General features: G+C 43.1%; 2 protein-coding genes across 2 annotated transcripts; one reads left to right on the forward strand and one right to left on the reverse strand.

Annotated features, from left to right (window-relative positions):
* rnf180b (ring finger protein 180b) lies at positions 1–8,053 on the reverse strand. The gene is made up of 7 exons (XM_024382269.2): positions 7,947–8,053; positions 7,125–7,230; positions 5,366–5,464; positions 4,391–5,239; positions 1,335–1,548; positions 1,065–1,190; positions 1–790 (listed from the first exon to the last, which is right to left on the reverse strand). Exons 2-7 carry the CDS (start codon positions 7,203–7,205, stop codon positions 597–599), a joined length of 1,563 nt encoding a protein of 520 aa, XP_024238037.1. The 5' UTR covers positions 7,206–7,230; positions 7,947–8,053; the 3' UTR covers positions 1–596.
* A 363-nt stretch (positions 8,054–8,416) lies between these two features.
* On the forward strand, positions 8,417–10,212 carry LOC112219826 (5-hydroxytryptamine receptor 1A-beta-like). Its single transcript, XM_024381330.2, has one exon. The coding sequence runs from the start codon at positions 8,658–8,660 to the stop codon at positions 9,933–9,935; it is 1,278 nt and encodes a 425-aa protein (XP_024237098.1). The 5' UTR covers positions 8,417–8,657; the 3' UTR covers positions 9,936–10,212.
* Positions 10,213–19,492: the final 9,280 nt, after the last annotated feature.

Below are 19,492 nucleotides of genomic sequence, written 5' to 3' on the forward strand. Positions count from 1 at the left end.
CCTAGTTGACGCCTTCACTATTATTCTACAATGTAGAATATAGTCAAAATAAAGAAAAACCCTGGAATGAGTAAGTGTGTCCAAACTTTTGGCTGGTACTGTATGTGATTATTCTACCTTCATGTTGATGACCTGAGGGAAGTCCTTGACAGAGCGGGCCCACTGGTCATACATCTATCAAAATAGGCCTATTATTATAGATCTCTGTGCATTTCCTAACCTGATTTTTTTTAAACAATAATAATTATTGGCCTTTCGTTTTCACTTCTATTACACTTCTACCCCTCATAAAACAATTTTGGATTTACAGTGAAAAGATTGTATGTAAAACTCTCACAAAATATGAAATAAGCCCATCTACACAACTTCATTTGAGTACTGGTATTTCTATATATATGACCTCCCCAACTGCAACAAAAAAACACCTCACAGTTCCAGTTCCACTCAGGACTGCTCATGATTCCAGTTAACATATGGAGGTGACAGGTGAGTTACCTGGCAGTAAGCACTATTAGGCACAATACTACATCACCCAGAAACCTCAGCTGTACCATTTTTAGAGGTCAGCCATCACTGGCTAAATACACAAACAGCACTCAAGACAAGAAGAGGTATGCTAGAAAGCAAAGAACCAGCAGGGCCAGTATCCAGTTGACAGAGTGGATGTAGATGATGACCAGGTCAATATCGAAGAACCAGCCGCGCATGTCGGCCAGGTCCAGGGCATCCAGGGCGAAGCCTGCTGGGGCAAAGTGCCACCACCTCCCTGGAGCCACCTGCCCCTGGTACCCTGGGATACAAACAGGAAAACTGGGATCAAAGAGGGAGGCAGACACAGTCCCTAGTGTACACATTTACAATAATGGGTTTTTGTTTAGGACTGCTCAAGCTTGGCATGCTAGTTAACTAAAAGAGACATTCACTTTGTGAGAAACTCATTAGTTACATGAGAATTATAAAATGTTTGTTGTATAAGAGCTTACAAGACTGCACAAAAATAAGACAAACTGAGTTACAGATGATCAGATATCTACTGCAAGCAACACATCCACAATATACCTTACCCCAAAAGATGCGGAAACGTTTTGGGCAGTTGGGAAGAGGCAATTTAGCATAGTTGGATTTTTGAAAGTTGTGTTTCCGTGAGTGGTAGACCTTCGGGAAAAAAGTCTTAGCTTTCTGGTTGAGCTCTGAAACCAAAAGGCAATTAAACAATTTAGTTAAAACTCTCAAAGGGCTTCTTACTATTTACAGCTATGGAGAAAACAGCTATTTGTTATCAATAACAGAACCATTGGGAGGAGTATGCACCATAAATTGAAGCCGTAACTCACCTTTCTGAAAGAGTGTGTGTGAGATGAGGGTGCGGCAGAGGGGACAGGGGGTGTTGGCTGGCCGGTTCTTGGCCAGCGTGCGGAGGCAGGGCTCACAGAAGATGTGGCCACAGGGGTGACAGCTATAGGGACTGAAGTAGACATCCAGGCACACAGCACAGGTGTAGCCCTCTCTGTCCACCTCCTCACTGTCTGTTAGCAGCCCTGTCACACTCTATATACAATAAGATAAAATAATAGTGAGGCAATATGGAGAATAATATCTAACAGTAACACTACTAATCTCTTGTGGACAGACACACGTAACATAAATGGTATCATAGCGTCTGTCAACAGACTGTGGGATGCAACGTTTAGCGAGGAACTTTGTTTCTGGCACTTTGATTTGTCATCACTGATCATTTGGACAAATCACGATTTCGCAGGTGCTTACATCTTCTGAATTTCGGAAAAGGAGGGGACATTTGGCCCATTTGTTGCTTTTTACATCACTTTGTTCATGATGCTCACATCTGATATGAGAGCACTCCAATCAGCCCGTCGAGTGTCATTGTGAGAGAATACTGACCGGCAATAGAGTCTATGGTTTGGGGAGAATGGACGGCTTGTTGACATGCACTAGTCACCCCAATTCAGATACCCATAAAACAGAGACCGACTGTAACCATGGCGAGAGTGTTTCGTGGAAGGGCTTGAGTTTACAAGCTATCAACCAAAAACAATTAAACTCATCTTGGCACAAGATTAGCCAACTTTATCAAACCACATAAATCAACCTATAATATGGGTTCATCCACAAGAGAATGCCATGGTGTTGTTCTTTTCTACGGTCAGTAAGACTAGAACAAGCGCAGTACCTGTAGTCCATACTCCACAGTACTGTAAGTGTCTCTCAATCATATACACTGTAGGTCCACACTGGCCACTGTCAACCAACAATCTCTCTGCTACTGCTGACAACACAGGGAAATGTAGTCACCCACCTGGCAGGCAACACCCAACTCACTAATCTTCTGTGTTTGTGTTTGCTTAGCTGATGGGCGACTACATTATCAAAGGCAAGATATAACTTCCCCCCTTCCAGACACTGTCAAAGTAAGGTGAAGGACTTTGAAATGTGTGTCATACATGTACAGTGGGGCAAAAAAGTATTTAGTCAGCCACAAATTGTGCAAGTTCTCCCACTTAAAAAGATGAGAGGCCTGTAATTTTCATCATAGGTACACTTCAACTATGACAGACAAAATGAGAAGAAAAAAAATCCAGAAAATCACATTGTAGGATTTTTAATGAATTTATTTATTTGGTGGAAAATAAGTATTTGGTCAATAACAAAAGTTTCTCAATACTTTGTTATATACCCTTTGTTGGCAATGACAGAGGTCAAAGTCTTCACAAGGTTTTCACACACTGTTGCTGGTATTTTGGCCCATTCCTCCATGCAGATCTCCTTTAGAGCAGTGATGTTTTGGGGCTGTTGCTGGGCAACACGGACTTTCAACTCCCTCCAAAGATTTTCTATGGGGTTGAGATCTGGAGACTGGCTAGGCAACTCCAGGACCTTGAAATGCTTCTTACGAAGCCACTCCTTCATTGCCCGGGCAGTGTTTTTGGGTTCATTGTCATGCTGAAAGACCCAGCCACGTTTCATCTTCAATGCCCTTGCTGATGGAAGGAGGTTTTCACTCAAAATCTCACGATACATGGCCCCATTCATTCTTTCCTTTACATGGATCAGTCGTCCTGGTCCCTTTGCAGAAAAACAGCCCCAAAGCATGATGTTTCCACCCCCATGCTTCACAGTAGGTATGGTGTTATTTGGATGCAACTCAGCATTCTTTGTCCTCCAAACACGACGAGTTGAGTTTTTACCAAAAAGTTATATTTTGGTTTCATCTGACCATATGACATTCTCCCAATCTTCTTCTAGATCATCCAAATGCTCTCTAGCAAACTTCAGACGGGCCTGGACATGTACTGGCTTAAGCAGGGGGACACGTCTGGCACTGCAGGATTTGAGTCCCTGGCGGCGTAGTGTGTTACTGATGGTAGGCTTTGTTACTTTGGTCCCAGCTCTCTGCAGGTCATTCACTAGGTCCCCCTGTGTGGTTCTGGGATTTTTTGCTCACCGTTCTTGTGATCATTTTGACCCCACGGGGTGAGATCTTGCGTGGAGCCCCAGATCGAGGGAGATTATCAGTGGTCTTGTATGTCTTCCATTTCCTAATAATTGCTCCCACAGTTGATTTCTTCAAACCAAGCTGCTTACCTATTGCAGATTCAGTCTTCCCAGCCTGGTGCAGGTCTACAATTTTGTTTCTGGTGTCCTTTGACAGCTCTTTGGTCTTGGCCATAGTGGAGTTTGGAGTGTGACTGTTTGAGGTTGTGGACAGCTGTCTTTTATACTGATAACAAGTTCAAACAGGTGCCATTAATACAGGTAACGAGTGGAGGACAGAGAGAAGAAGTTAAAGAAGAAGTTACAGGTCTGTGAGAGTCAGAAATCTTGCTTGTTTGTTATTGACCAAATACTTATTTTCCACCATAATTTGCAAATAAATTCATTAAAAATCCTACAATGTGATTTTCTGGATTTTTTTTCTCATTTTGTCTGTCATAGTTGAAGTGTACCTATGATGAAAATTACAGGCCTCTCTCATCTTTTTAAGTGGGAGAACTTGCACAATTGGTGGCTGACTAAATAGTTTTTTGCCCCAATTTAACTGCTTGTGGTAAACAGTGTCAGACTAACAACCACAGGGACTCCACTGTGGTCGTCTTGTAAGCTCAACAAAATGGTCAAGAATAATTTTACAAAAATGCAATGTAACTAAAATACTGGACAAACTAAACTGTATGAATGTTTGACTTACCATTACATGCATAACTCCATTAGACATTTCTGTTACAGCCAGATGTCTTTTACCGGCACTTATCTCAATTCAATGGCTTTATTGGCATGGGAAACATATTTTAACATTGCCAAAGCAAGTGTCTCTTTCTCTCTACCTGTAAATAACTGTCCGATCTCAATTGAGGCCATGACCAATTCTCACCTGTTCCTGGGAGTGGAGCCAGCGCTCTTTCTTCCTCTGTTTCCTCCTCTGGCTCTTCAGCCGGTTCTTCTCTTTCTTGCTGAACCTTTGTATGGTTGGAGAAGCATTGTTGGCTACTATCTGGGCCTGGAGCTCTGTGGGGGTTCCCCTTCTCTCCTCCTCCACGGCCTCCTCCTGCTCTCTAGGGATGTGGGAGACACCTGGCCCTCTCAGGGAGAGAAGACGAGAACCAGGGGCCTCTCTAGTCAGACGTGATAGGCAGGTAGGTGACCTAATAATACTAGTTGCAAATAGATGAGGGGTGTAGGACACAACAGGTGAATAGGGCAGCTGCTCTGTCCCAGTCCTCACCTCTCCCTCAGTCACTTCAACAGGGCCAGTCTGGGAGCCAGAGCTACAGGAGGGTTCCAACCTGCCCCTCGCACCAAACTTCGTATGAGAAACAATGCTGGGGGAGCTCAATGGAACTGATTGGGTGGCTCTGATGTCAGCCAACTGGAAAAAGGCATCTGGGTGTGTTGTGATTGGTCGGCTCTCAGCGTTAAGGCGAGACACAGAAGTACAGCAGAGCTGTGAGCCAACCAGAAAGTCCTCCCCGACTTCTGACCTGTACTGCTCACTGTGAGAACCCACCGGCTCGCCCTTCAGGCAGCCCGGTCCTCCCCTACCTCTCGTCGTCTGCGGTCTGACCACATGAAGGTAGCGTTTGTGGTCCTGGTCGACCCGACTCTTGCTAAGGTGCACAGTGGACTCCTGACCACAGGGGCATTTGGTGTTGTTGAGAAAGTTGAAGCCACCCAGGCGAGCACCACAGTTCCCACAATTCAGCTTCCCCACTGTCCACTGGGCCTGCAGAAAGAGGACATTAGAACAGAAAGAACTGATAGGCTTGTCTCAAATTTTTATCCAAAAGTTACAAAAGAACACACTGCAAATCAAACACTAGCACACACCTGTACAAACACAAAGCCTTACCTGGTGAACTGACGTCAGTATCCACTCTGGCAGTGTATCAACGTTCATGTGCCAGACGCTGCATGTACCTGCTGCCGTTGTGTCATCATCAGGCACTATCTGTAGGGAGATAAACTACCATCTTTACAGACCCGGTCAACTCCTAACCATATGTTATAACACCAGCCTGGCTCTCCCTACTGAAGAAACATTGCTCTTTTCCTTTTATGAACTCAACAGGAGTGAAGGACCTATGGTGAAACACCGTCTGATGCACGGTTTTGTTGATTTCACATAAGCAGAATAGTGAAATGTATGTGCCGGCGTAAATGTCTCCTCCTTGTCTGATGATGAGGAATAGGAATCATAGGACCAACACGCAGCGTGGTAAGTATTCATCGTCAATTTAATGAAATGAACTGAACACAGAATGACAAAAACAACTAAAGAGAATGAACGAGACCGAAACAGTTCTGTCTGGTACAGAATACAAAGACAGAAAACAACTACCCACATCCCATAGTGGGAAAACAGGCTGCCTAAGTATGGTTCTCAATCAGAGACAACAATTGACAGCTGCCTCTGATTGAGAACCACACTTAGGCAGCCTGTTTTCCCACTATGATTTGTGGGTAGTTATTTTTTTCTGGTTCGTGTTTGTTGCACCTGTCAGAACTGTTTGTTTATCATTTTGTTGTTTTTGTTTGTGTATTCATTCTGGATGAAAAGTATTATGGATACGTACCACGCTGCACTTTGGTCCTCCTCTCCTTCCACCAACGAAAATCGTTACAGATGTACAGTAGTCTTAGTGTATGAAAGTGTACATACTTATTTTAAATGTGTGTAGTTATGTCCTTGAGTTGTTATTGTCTATTGATGTTTTGTAGCATTTCATGTTTTGTGCTTTGTGTGGACCCCAGGAAGAGTAGCTGCTGTGTTAGCAGCGACTAATGGGGATGCTAATAAAATGCTAAAGACACGTGCTGCTCTATTTTCTCACCTACCACTGAGAGACTTTACATCAGGGGCAGGAAACTAGATTCAGCCATGGGCCGATTTTTGTCAGAGAGGATGGTGAACATAATTAAGATAACTTGTACAGTGCATATTGACAACTAAACTCAAAAAGAGATGGAATTTGAAAATAACAATCCTTCCATACCTTGATTACATTGAGAATCTTGTATTTGTGGGGACACTTGGGAACAGGCTTTTAGTTGAATTCCTGGTGGTTTTAGTATTTTTTTATATATATTTTTTTTTTCTAAAAACTTTGGGGGGCAAAATAAAATGTGTTGCCGACCCCTTCTAGGAGGGAATGACAGGATTGTTTGGACTGCAGTCACTGACCTTTACTACACTCAAGATTTCTTTGATGTTTTTGCAGTCTAAGGCAGGGCCCTTCAGGGGCTGTGTGTAAGAAATGTCTCAGAGTAGGGGTGCTGATTTAGGATCAGTTTTGCCTTTTAGATGACAATAAATAAGATTACATGGACTGGGGGGAAATGATCCAAGATCAGCATTCCTACTCTGAGGCTTTGTTTAGACAGGCAGCACAATTCTTTTGATTTCTTCAGATGAGCTCTGAAAAAGATCTGATGTGATTGGTCAAAATACCAATTAGTGGAAAACATCAGAATTGGGTTGCCTGTGCGAACGCAGCATGAGATGCTTGATGGACAGCCTCTGAAATATTGCCTTGGGAGTCAGAGTTAGAATGCTTTCCTATGTGCTTTACATACACTATACTAGCTGGAAAAGTAACCCCGTCACTCACCGGATGCAGGCATGTTGTGTCTACAAAGCCTTTACGACACTTCCTGCAGCGGAGCATAGCCACCGCCCCTGGGTTGTCCATAGAGACCGATGTCTGCTGTTCTCATCTGCCACAGAATCAATGAAAAAGAGGGCACAGTAGGCTAAATGCCAACACACAGACAAATAGGCAGGGAGCATGTATTTCCTCTCATGGAGAGGATACCACAACATGTGATATGCATTCAGCACAGGTGATAAGGCGAATGGGAATTTTTCTGAAGCACTGTTAGAAGATGAACCCAAATAAGGTTGAATCACAATATGATCCATGTGATAATGACTCTTGGGTTTTCAGAAAAACTGCTGAAAAAAGGCTTACTGTATATGTACCTATATTCGTATACAGCCTTCGTTTTAACATAACTGACAACAATTCAACTAAGAGTCAAAATTGAGACAGTAGGCCTATCTACTCAACCTTGGTCATGAATGCAGTTCCTCTAACCGTGCATGGCCATAGCCCTATACAGCAGCGTCACGCCAATTTCATGATATAACAGCTAATAAACACTTAGGCTTTTATTTACTACGTAAATAAAAAAAATCAATAAAAAAGGCAACATTCAAATGTCAATGATTATTATTAATAGCGTGAAATACAAAACTAGCCATGCCAGCTGAGCTAAATCTAGCAAGCAAAAATCTAAAAACGAAACTCCTCTCCTCTCGTGAGGCGGTGTGCTCCTAGGTCAACATTTCTGTTCATTCTTTTTGACAAATGCAAATGTTTATGACGATGGCTTTTGAAACAATTGCCATACTGAAAAGTAACATATCCTACCTGGGATTTCCAAATTCCTATGCGTTCCCTTCGAAACAATTAATTAACAATTTAATAGAAGAAAAATTTGTCCGAAAGTTAGAGGACAATGACGTCACTGCTTTTTGTTACGGAGCGTCAGATGCACCAAACTTCACAAGTAATCCACTCTGCCATGTAGGTCTACGCCAGGTGGCAGCATCAGACCTGGTCACAGCGAGGTACGCTGTCCATGGTGCTGATCTGAGAAATCACTTCAATAAATTCCATATATTTTTTTTAAGCAAGAACAGCAATGGCAGATTCGTTTGTAATATTTTCGAAATTGAGAAAGGACAGGCATAGTCCTATGGTTTCCGTTGCAGCTGTGGTTTTCTATAATAATTTAGGCTATTGCTCATATCTAAACAATGAATAATAAATGCATAATACAAATAAAAACGTTGACAACGAGTGTGTGTGTGTGTCAAATCCTGTTGGTAAAGGGATGATAGCACCTGCATCTCACTGCGCGCACTCTCTCAGAGAGTCCAACTGTTGGTGTGGACAGAACATCTCTCTTTCAATCTCACAGCCAACTGACGTATTTTCCATCACTGGTATAAAGGAACCCCCTCGTCAGTCGTCACCAACCGGCACAGAGTGCATACTGAGCGCGCAGCGCAGAGTCCAGCTGTAGATCACAACGCGCTCTCCAAGGGTGGAGCTCTATTGGGCACGGGAGATGACACAATGTCACTGAGGAGCGCTTCCTTTTTCATCAACATGGAGGAAAGAAACAACTCGACGGCCGCATGGTTTCTATTTGATTTTCAAAACGAAACCTCGACAGCTAATTCCGAGGAGGTGAAATTAAGTTCCCAAATCTTCCCGTCCTTTCTCCTGGCTGCGCTCATTCTCTGTGCCGTATTTGGTAACGCGTGTGTGGTTGCAGCTATCGCCCTGGAGAGAAATCTTCAGAATGTAGGGAACTATCTGATCGGGTCTCTGGCCGTGACTGACTTGATGGTATCGGTTCTGGTGTTGCCAATGGCTGCCCTTTACCAAGTCTTAAACAGGTGGGCTCTCGGACAGGTACCGTGTGATATTTTTATCTCTTTAGATGTGTTATGTTGTACATCATCCATTCTGCACCTGTGCGCCATCGCCTTGGACAGGTACTGGGCCATTACCGAACCCATAGAGTATATGAAGAAGAGGACGCCCAGAAGAGCGGCGGTTCTGATCAGTGTCACTTGGTTTGTCGGGTTCTCTATCTCTGTTCCACCCATGTTGATCATGCGTTCCCAGCCGAGTAGTAAGGCGGAGGACATAGCAAACCCCGAGCAATGCATTATTAGTCGAGACCCATGGTACACAATCTACTCAACATTTGGCGCGTTCTACATTCCGTTGATACTCATGTTGGTCTTATATGGGCGGATATTCAAAGCCGCGAGGTTTAGAATCAGGAGAACCGTGCGTAAAACAGATAAAAAGAAAGTGTCTGATTCTTGTTTGGGACTGTCCCCTACTCTTTTCCACAAGAGGACCAATGGGGACCCGAGTAAAAGCTGGAAGAGGAGCGTGAAGCCCAAACCGACCCTATGCGTAAACGGCGCGGTCATGCACGCGGAGGACGGCGAGTCGCTGGAGATCATCGAGGTTCACAGCAACTCGAAAAACAACCTGCCACTCCCCAACACCCCCAAATCCGAACCGCTCTTTGAGAGCAGACACGATAAGAACATGGAGGCAAAGAGAAAGATGGCCATGGCCAGAGAGCGCAAAACGGTAAAGACGCTGGGTATCATTATGGGCACTTTTATATTTTGCTGGTTGCCTTTCTTTATCGTTGCCCTGGTAATGCCCTTTTGCCAGTCGTGCCAAATGCCAAAGTGGCTCGAGGACGTCATTAACTGGCTCGGGTATTCCAACTCCCTACTGAATCCCATAATTTACGCATACTTCAACAAGGACTTCCAAAGTGCTTTTAAGAAAATAATAAAATGTCACTACTTCAAAACATAAGCATAAGCATCATCCTCGTCTGGTCTAAAACGTTTGACTGCGGACTTCCCGAATGAAGTTTGTAGAAGACAAAGCTTACAACCATTCCAGTGCCACCACTCAGTGAAATATACATTTATTGAGAGGTGGGAGAGTTGATAGGAATGTTGTTTCATAAAAATAATTGTATTATTATTACTGTTATACGTGTTGTTATATTATTAATCATTTGTATTATTATACCAGGAGTTTTATGAAACTTTATAAACAAGATTGCTGGATGTTAGAGCGGAGCACTCATGCCCATGTCAAACATGCTTTGTTGTGTTCAATAAACAATGTCCTATTTCAGACATTTCTGTACTACCGTGTTGATATGTGTGCATAATTGGAGATTCATATTACCTCTTGGGCATTTGCCATAGCATTTTAGGAGGAAATAGTCTTTGTGTTGAGGCAAATCTAAATCTAACAGCAAAGGAAAGTATTATGGAAGAATAAGCATAATTGGTTTTTCCATAATAGCGTTTTGGATTATACCCAAATCAGCCTGCAGCAAAGAAGACATTATTTTACAACAGACTGGTGGATGAGTTATACTCACAGAAATCACCTGTTATATCCCCAAATTACTTACACACACAAAGATGGTCTCGTGTTCAAAATTGTACATGATCAGATAAGGAAACATTTGAAAGTGTAATGTTGAAAGCCACCACTGACCTGTGCTTTTAGTCTATTCTAGATACAATAATTTCAGGAATTCCAAATTGTATTTTGCAATTGAGGCATGTCACTAAGGGATTTTTTAAAAATGAATTAAAAACAAGTCACAACAAGTCAAAGCTGAAAACCCAATACCAACCTTTAAAAACCAACAGCCTAGTAAGCCTGCGACACTTCCCTACTATACTGTGTGTATGCGTGTGTTTGTGTGTGTGTGTGCGCCACACCAATATGAATGGTGGACATATTTTCATTCATTACACCTGCACGGTCCACGAGAGAGAGAGACAGAAAGAAAGAACGAGAAAGAGTGTGTGCAAACACTAAACAGAAATGATGAGGGGGAGAGAGAGCAAGAGAAAATATCTAGTATGGTGCAATGTGTAGGTTGTGATCGGATCACTGCTGTAAAACAAGATGATAGCTTGAGTGATTGTGTCATTCTACATCTGGGAGCCATTGCATAGTGTGTAGTGGGGCATTTGCTTAGCAACACAGATTAAATATTTGCACAGCATAGTAGAGACCAATTCAACTCAGAGCAGGGCTTTTCTCTGTGCAAAACACACACAACACACACACACACACACACACACACACACACACACACACACACACACACACACACACACACACACACACACACACACACACACACACACACACACACACACACACACACGCCCCTCTGTGTGACTTTCAGCAAATCTCCAGAGGCTGAAGGAATCCATTCATGCAACAGACTCTGCCCAAGATCTTTACTTTAAATATGAAACTGTATTGTTACCACATACAGATCTAACTTTCACCATGGTCGTGACCCCACTCTCTAAGAGCGTCTCAGGGGGAGTTGGGATATACAAAATACACATTTCAAACCTTACACTTGTACAGGTTACCCACTTGTACATACAGTGAAACAGGACATATAAACTCAGCAAAAAAAGAAACGTCCCTTTTTCAGGACCCTGTATTTCAAAAATAATTAGTAAAAATCCAAATAACTTCACAGATCTTCATTGTAAAGGGTTTAAACACCGTTTCCCATGCTTGTTCAATGAACCATAAACAATTAATGAACATGCTCCCGTGGAACGGTGGTTAAGACACTAACAGCTTACAGACGGTAGGCAATTAAGGTAACAGTTATGAAAACTTAGGACACTAAAGAGGCCTTTCTACTGACTCTGAAAAACACCAAAAGAAAGATGCCCAGGGTCCCTGCCCATCCGTGTGAACGTGCCTTAGGCATGCTGCAAGGAGGCATGAGGACTGCAGATGTGGCCAAGGCAATAAATTGCAATGTCCGTACTGTGAGACGCCTAAGACAGCACTACAGGGAGACAGGAAGGACAGCTGATCGTCCTTGCAGTGGCAGACCACGTGTAACAACACCTGCACAGGATCGGTACATCCAAAAATCACACCTGCGGGACAGGTACAGGATGGCAACAACAACTGCCCGAGTTACACCAGAAATGCCCAATCCCTCCATCAGTGCTCAGACTGTCCGCAATAGGCTGAGAGACGCTGGACTGAGGGCTTATAGGCCTGTTGTAAGGCAGGTCCTCACCAGACATCACCAGCAACAATGTTGCCTATGGGCACAAATCCACCGTCGCTGGACCAGTCAGGACTGGCAAAAAGTGCTCTTCACTGACGAGTCAAGGTTTTGTCTCACCAGGGGTGATGGGTAGGTGTTGTTGTCTGTGTCACATTGCTTTGCTTTATCTTGGCCAGGTCTCAGTTGCAAATGAGAACTTGTTCTCAACTAGCCTACCTGGTTAAATTAAGGTGAATTTCTTTTGTGCGTTTATCGTCGAAGGAATGAGCGTTACACCGAGGCCTGTACTCTGGTGCGGGATCGATTTGGAGGTGGAGGGTCCGTCATGGTCTGAGGCGGTGTGTCACAGAATCATCGGACTGAGCTTATGGTCATTGCAGGCAATCTCAAAGCTGTGCGTTACAGGGAAGACATCCTCCTCCCTCATGTGGTACCCTTCCTGAAGGCTCATCCTGACATGACAATGCCATTTCCTGCAAGACAGGAATGTCAGTGTTCTACCATAGCCAGCAAAGAGCCCTAATCTCAATCCCATTGAGCACGTCTGGGACCTGTTGGATCGGAGGGTGAGGGCTAGGGCCATTCCCCCCAGAAATGTCCGGGAACTTGCAGGTGCCTTGGTGGAAGAGTGGGGTAACATCTCACAGCAAGAACTGGCAAATCTGGTGCAGTCCATGAGGAGGAGATGCACTGCAGTACTTAATGCAGCTGGTGGCCACACCAGATACTGACTGTTACTTTAGATTTTGACCCCCCCCGCCCTTTGTTCAGGGACACATTTCTTCATTTCTGTTAGTCACCCGTCTGTGGAACTTGTTCAGTGTATGTTACAGCTGTTGAATCTTGTGATGTTCATACAAATATTTACACATGTTAAATTTGCTGAAAATAAACTCAGTTGACAGTGAGAGGACATTTCTTTTTTTGCTGAGTTTAAAAAGCAACCACCTATATAAACTGACCAGTGTGCCCCGTGGAGCATGTCACACTTTTTCTTTCTGCACACACAGCACCCCTTCCCACACAAGCTGGGCCCACTAAAGACCACTCAATGGAACATAGGACGGCGAGCCACGTTGCCACAGCGACTCTCAGGGCCTTCAAACTCTGGGTCTGAGGGGCAATTATCTGATCAAAGGGCGTCTAGAATACAGGAATAAAGAGGAACAGAGGGCCCACATTGTTCCTGCTCTGATCAGAAGAATCGAAAATCTCCTGGCCATATAACCATATCCAAGGCCCACTCCTCCACACAACCATCCATCATCATGTCACATCTCACTCATTCTCCTCTTATTTTCCAACAATGAGCAGTGTTTGTCGGTTGTACAATGGTCTCTTTCTGTTGCAAATAGCCGGAAGATCGTTTCACACAGACAGAACCATGATGGAGAATTAATCATGAGGCTGCCCTTCAGATTCCTATGCAATCTCCAGTTGAGCCACTTGTTGGGTCTGTGAGTGGATATAGAGTGCACTCCTCACTAAATCACTGTGTGGATTGGAGAACACGAGGAGGGCACTGGTGGCAAAGTCATGCTCCCTCCGTGGAAGTGAAGAACAGCCCCTGGTGTTCTTCTGTCAGTACCATTAAGTTTACAGTCCTTCAAGTAGACCTATAAACCCATTGAATAACTGGTTTCCGTTTTGTTCTCTGCTTGCTAGTCACAGCACCTTTCTTTACAGTATATGAAAACATAAGCATATGATGAAATTAACTATTCATGAGCTACTCATCATACGAATAGATGGAAAAGAGAGATTCTCTCTCTCTCTCTCTCTCTCTCTCTCTCTCTCTCTCTCTCAGCCCACACAAGTGCTACAATTTGTAGGAGCAGGAACCAGATGAATGCTTGACATCAAACAGAGGCTCATTGTTTGTAGTGTTGCTGTTTGTACCTTCGGCAGTTGCTGTCATTCTGCAGGGGCTGCTCCCACTCACCTGTGATCTATAGAGAACAATGGGACAGGAAGATTAAAGATGACTACAGATATATTACATCAGAGAGAGTGAAAGAGAAGAAGAGGACACACACACAAACACAAGCACACACACACGTGTGGAAAAAGGGTGTGTTGGATTTGTTTTCGATACAGGTCTTAAGATGGGCACTGGGAAATGGACGATAAGGTGGGGACAACGTGAAAGGGGTGTGCAAAAGGAGAAAGCACAAAAGAGTGGAGAGAAAGTAAAAAGGTGCAGGTGCAGAATAAGGGGACAGAAGATGAACAGATGGACGGGCACATACCTGTAGGTGGGCTCTCCATCTATCTATCTCTCTATCAGATGGATATGGAACGTGCCAACACGCTGCATATTTTGTTACTTGTCCCTCATCCCCCATCTTCCAAGCACAATAAGACAGGGATCATTAACACAGACGAAGGACAGTTTGGATTTGGCTTCACACCAATCAAATCACATTCTTAACAAAACGTCATCATTGTCAGACAAACGTGTCTGTTTCTGGCCTGCTTGTGTTGATGTCCTGCAGTAGCTAGCTTGCTAAATCAGCCCATTCCTAAGCCATGGATGGAGATGTGGATTTAGACTTGTGGCATTGACTTAATTCTCTGTACAGGCCAAATAATTATGATGGCTATTCTGATCTAACCATAAATTGATAATAACAGAAATCTAAGAGTATTTGAATAAGGGAAGGTGGAGATAAACTCTGATGTGTCACAAATTAGTGGCGCTCCAGTCATTAACTAAGAAGAAAGCAGAGCAGAGAGGCTCTCATGTGGCTAGCAGATGAAAGATGAAAAAGCCTGGGTTCCTCTCAATGAAAAAGAAGAGTTGAAAAGATGCTCACATTTGAACAGCACTGAGGGAATTCTGCCCACATACAGGGGAGTACAAACACTAACCCAATGTCTCCCAGGTATTAAGAAAGGCGTACTGTCACTCTTTCATGTGTTGCAATACACGAGGGGGTAAGCTATCTGTAGCTTACCTTTCATTGAAGTTTTAGTACAGACTGTACATACTATAACTTAAAACTAAGGATACGCTACAGTATGGTAATTAGTGTAAAGTATAGTAAGTGCAGGGACCAACTGCCATAATCATTCAGTCAAAGAGCCTAATCAAAACATCAACGAACCTACATACGCAAATCAGTTTTTTAACAAATGTAATTAAGGTAAATTGCTGCGTATCTCATTACAGATAATGCTGAGCACATACTGTACTAGGAATACATGGCAGCACATAAGCACATACACACACCCACTGACTAACCAGATGGTTTCTGGCTCTGTCGTCTCCTTTCTAAACAACTATTTTTGGTCACTTAAATATTTTAGCTCCTCCAGCAGACCCCTGGAACAATGAAATATAGTTAATATTGCATGGCAGCAGCAAAGGTCTGAGTTAATTCTGTCTCCCAGGAAATTCCTCTTAAAGTGCTCATATGTGTCCCCAAGCCACAGAAAAGCCTGTCACCTTGGGAACCCAGGGTGTCTGTAACAGATCTCGTCCTCCTCTTCTGAGGAGGAGTAGTTGAGAAGGATCGGAGGACCAATGCGCAGCGTGGTAAGTGTCCATAATGTTTAATCAAGACACAACAGAACACTGGAAAAAAACAATAAACGAAACAGTCCCGTGTGGCAACAAACACTCACATGGAAACAAACACCCACAACTCAAAAGTGAAACCAGGCTACCTAAGTATGATTCTCAATCAGGGACAACGATTGACAGCTGCCTCTGATTGAGAACCATACTAGGCCGAACACAGAAATCCCAAATTAAACGAACATAGACAACCCACCCAACTCACGCCCTGACCATACTAAAACAAAGACAGGATTTAAGAGAGGATTTAAGTGAGTGTCTTTCTTCTGGGATCAGTGTTAACAGTGCCTTATGGAGCTTTTGTTCACCTGATATAGAGTACCTCATGGTAAACTGCAGACCCTTTAATCTACCAAGATAGTTCTCATCCATAATCATCCTGGCTGTCTACATTCCACCCCAAGCCAACACCACTCTGGCCCTCAGCCACCTGTACGGGGCCATAAACAAATAAGAAACCCCACACCCCGAGGTAGCATTTCTGGTGGGTGGATATTTTAACTTGGGGAGACTTAAAACCTTCCTACCTCACCTCTACCAACACTACCAATTGCTTTTTTCAATTTTTTTACTAACGACATGCCACTGACTTTGAGTAAAGCCATCTATGTATGCTGGATGACTCAACACTATACACATCAGCTACTACAGCAACTGACATGACTGCAACACTCAACAAAGAGCTGCAGTTAGTTTCAGAGTGGGTGGCAGGTAATAAGTTAGCCCTAAATATTTCTAAAACCTAAAGCATTGTATTTGGAACCAAACACTCACTAAACCCTAAAACTCAACTAAATCTTGTAATAAATCATGTGGAAATTGAGATGACTAAACTGCTTAGTAACACTAGATTGTAAACTGCCATGGTCAAAACATATGGACACAGTAGTAGCTAAGATGGGGAGAAGTCTGTCTACAATAAAGCGATGCTCTGCCTTCTTAACAACACCACCAACAAGGCAGGTCCTACAGGCCCTAGATTTGTCGCACCTTGACTACTGTTCAGTCGTGTGGCCAGGTGACACAAAAAAGGACTAAGGAAAATTAAAATTGGCTCAGAACAGGGCAGAACGGATGTACACAGAGAAGTAATATTAATAATATGCATGTCAATCTCTCCTGGCTGAAATTGGAGGAGAGATTGACTGCATCACTACTTTTTTTATGAGAGATATTGACATGTTGAATGCACCGAGCTGTCTGTCTAAACTACTGGCACACAGCTCGGACACCCATGCATACCACACAAGACATGCCACAAGAAGTCCAGAACAGACTATGGGAGGCACACAGTACTACATAGAGCCATGACTACATGGAACTCTATTCCACATCAAGTAACTGATGCAAGCAGTACAATTAGATTGACAAAAACGGATTAAAAAAACACCTTATGGAACAGCGGGGACTGTGAAGCAACACAAACATTGACACACACACACACACACACACACACACACACACACACACACACACACACACACACACACACACACACACACACACACACACACACACACACACACGCACACACACACACATGGATTTAGTACTGTAGATATGTGGTAGTGGTGGAGTAGGGGCCTGAGGGCACACAGTGTTGTGAAATCTGTGAATGTATTGTAATGTTTTTAAATCGTATAAACTGCCTTAATATTGCTGGACCCCAGGAAGAGTAGCTGCTACTTTGGCAGCAGCTAATGGGGATCCATAATGAATACAAATACAAACACAAACACCTCTCCTGTGCCACTAGGGGCGCAAAAACTAGACCACTTTAATTCTACCCACAGATGTGCATACAAGACCCTGCCTCGCCCTCCCTTCGGCAAATCTAACCATGACTCCATTCTCCTGCTTCCTATTTACAAACAAAAGCTCAAACAGGAAGCACCAGTGATGTGCTCAATATGGAAGTGGTCAGATGAAGCAGACGCGAGGTTACAAGACTGTTTTGCTAGTACAAACTGGGATATGTTCTGGGATTCATCCAATAGCATTGAGGAGTTTACCATAACAGTCACAGGTTTCATCAATAAGTGCATAGACAATGTCGTCCCCACAGTGAATATAAGAATGCATTCAAACCAACAACCATTGAATACAGGAAATATATGTGCTGGGCTAAGTGCTAAACCTACCACTCACAAGAAAAGGGACACATACAGTTGAAGTCGGAAGTTTACATTCACCTTAGCCAAATATATTCAAACTCAGTTTTTCACAATTCCTGACATTTAATCTTAGTAAAAATTCCATGTCTTAGGTCAGTTAGGATCACCACTTTATTTTAAGAATGTGAAATGTCAGAATAATAGTAGAGAAAAGGATTTATTTCAGCTTTAATTTCTTTCATCTTCAAACAGAAGCTTGCATGTCAACAGTACAGGCTGGTGGCAATGGTGTAATGGTGTGGGGAATGTTTCCTGGCACACATTAGGTTCCGTGATACCAATTGAGCAACGTTTCCTTGCCATGGAGAATTCAGGTTGTTCTGGAGGCTAAGGGAGGTCCGACCCGGTTCTAGATGGGTGTACCTAATAAATTGGATAATTTTTCTGCCTTCTGTAAGTTTAAGAAACATAGCCTTGTGCCTTAAAATTCTGTTACTAAAAACCCACATATCTGTAAGATATTTTTAAATGTCTCTCTCTCAAGACGAGGGAGGATAAAGAAAGTTCACAGAAGGAACAAGTAAAGGTAGACCTATAAATTAGTTATGTTTTTAGAGCATAATTTAAAACAAAAATAAATGGATTAGGGCAACCATTTTGAATTCAAAATTTAAGCAAAAAATGGACAATTGAAATTCAGCTACATTAAATCTCAAAGCCTCTCGACTGTGAGTGGATGATAGAGCAGTGAACTCCCCATAATCCCTTTTCATAATCCTCAAAAGACTCATCACAAGGGAGAACACCCACACAAGTCTGCCACTCTGTCTCTTAGGTAATCTACAAGGATTTCTCTGATTTAAACTTTTCTAAAAAGTTGTGTTATCTCAAAATCATGGCAAACAGTGGCTTCCAACCTGTATTGTATTTAGATGACAGCCAAAACCCTGCTGCATGTCTGTCTTGTGATTGACAGAACCTTCAAAACTAATTTGTGTAAATCTGTCTGAACTATCAAAGTTAATTAAGCAGCATGTAAATTAGAATGTTCAATTTGCAGTGTGAATTTTTATTCTCATACTGCAAATGTTCCTGTTAATTGATTTACCATCATTACAGTCAATCAGTGGCATGTCATAAAAACCAATCAAAATCTGAGACAATGTAACAGAGGATGCCCAGTATGTCTCACTTAGGATGGTTATAGTGCACATTAAAGTGAACATTTAAAAACCCTGACATTAAAATACCTTACAAAATATTCCTTCCTTGGTTATTAACAATCAGGTAATGACCTTTTAGAAATGTATTTATCTGTGTGTTTGTGTGTGTGTATTCGTACGTGTGTCTGTCTGTCCTTCTGTCCAGAGCCTGCAGGCTGTTTGTCTGTCTGGGACCTGTTGGTTGTGCTTTCAAACGTGGGCCCAGGGCTCGGAGCAAAGTGCTGTCAGATCAGCTTTACAGACAACAGATAGGCAGTCAGGACAGCAAGGTTATGAGAGGAGCACCCATGGCCTGCCCAGCGGCTTCCCAGCTGTCTGGAGACATTCCTCACACAGTCATTGACTGCTCACCGGCTGGGGGCACGCGCCCC

The sequence above is a fragment of the Oncorhynchus tshawytscha genome, linkage group LG20 (genome assembly GCF_018296145.1).
Source record: "Oncorhynchus tshawytscha isolate Ot180627B linkage group LG20, Otsh_v2.0, whole genome shotgun sequence".
In the NCBI taxonomy this organism is placed as follows: domain Eukaryota; kingdom Metazoa; phylum Chordata; class Actinopteri; order Salmoniformes; family Salmonidae; genus Oncorhynchus; species Oncorhynchus tshawytscha.

Bases quoted from the DNA above. Each gene is read 5' to 3' on its own strand.
- rnf180b (XM_024382269.2), bottom strand. From the start codon at position 7,205: ATGGACAACCCAGGGGCGGTGGCTATGCTCCGCTGCAGGAAGTGTCGT. The intron at 5,240-5,365 runs GTAAGGCTTTGT...CTCTTTCTGCAG, and splicing joins TACTGACGTCAGTTCACCAG to GCCCAGTGGACAGTGGGGAA. The intron at 791-1,064 runs GTAAGGTATATT...TTTGTATCCCAG, and splicing joins ACGTTTCCGCATCTTTTGGG to GGTACCAGGGGCAGGTGGCT.
- LOC112219826 (XM_024381330.2), top strand. From the start codon at position 8,658: ATGTCACTGAGGAGCGCTTCCTTTTTCATCAACATGGAGGAAAGAAAC.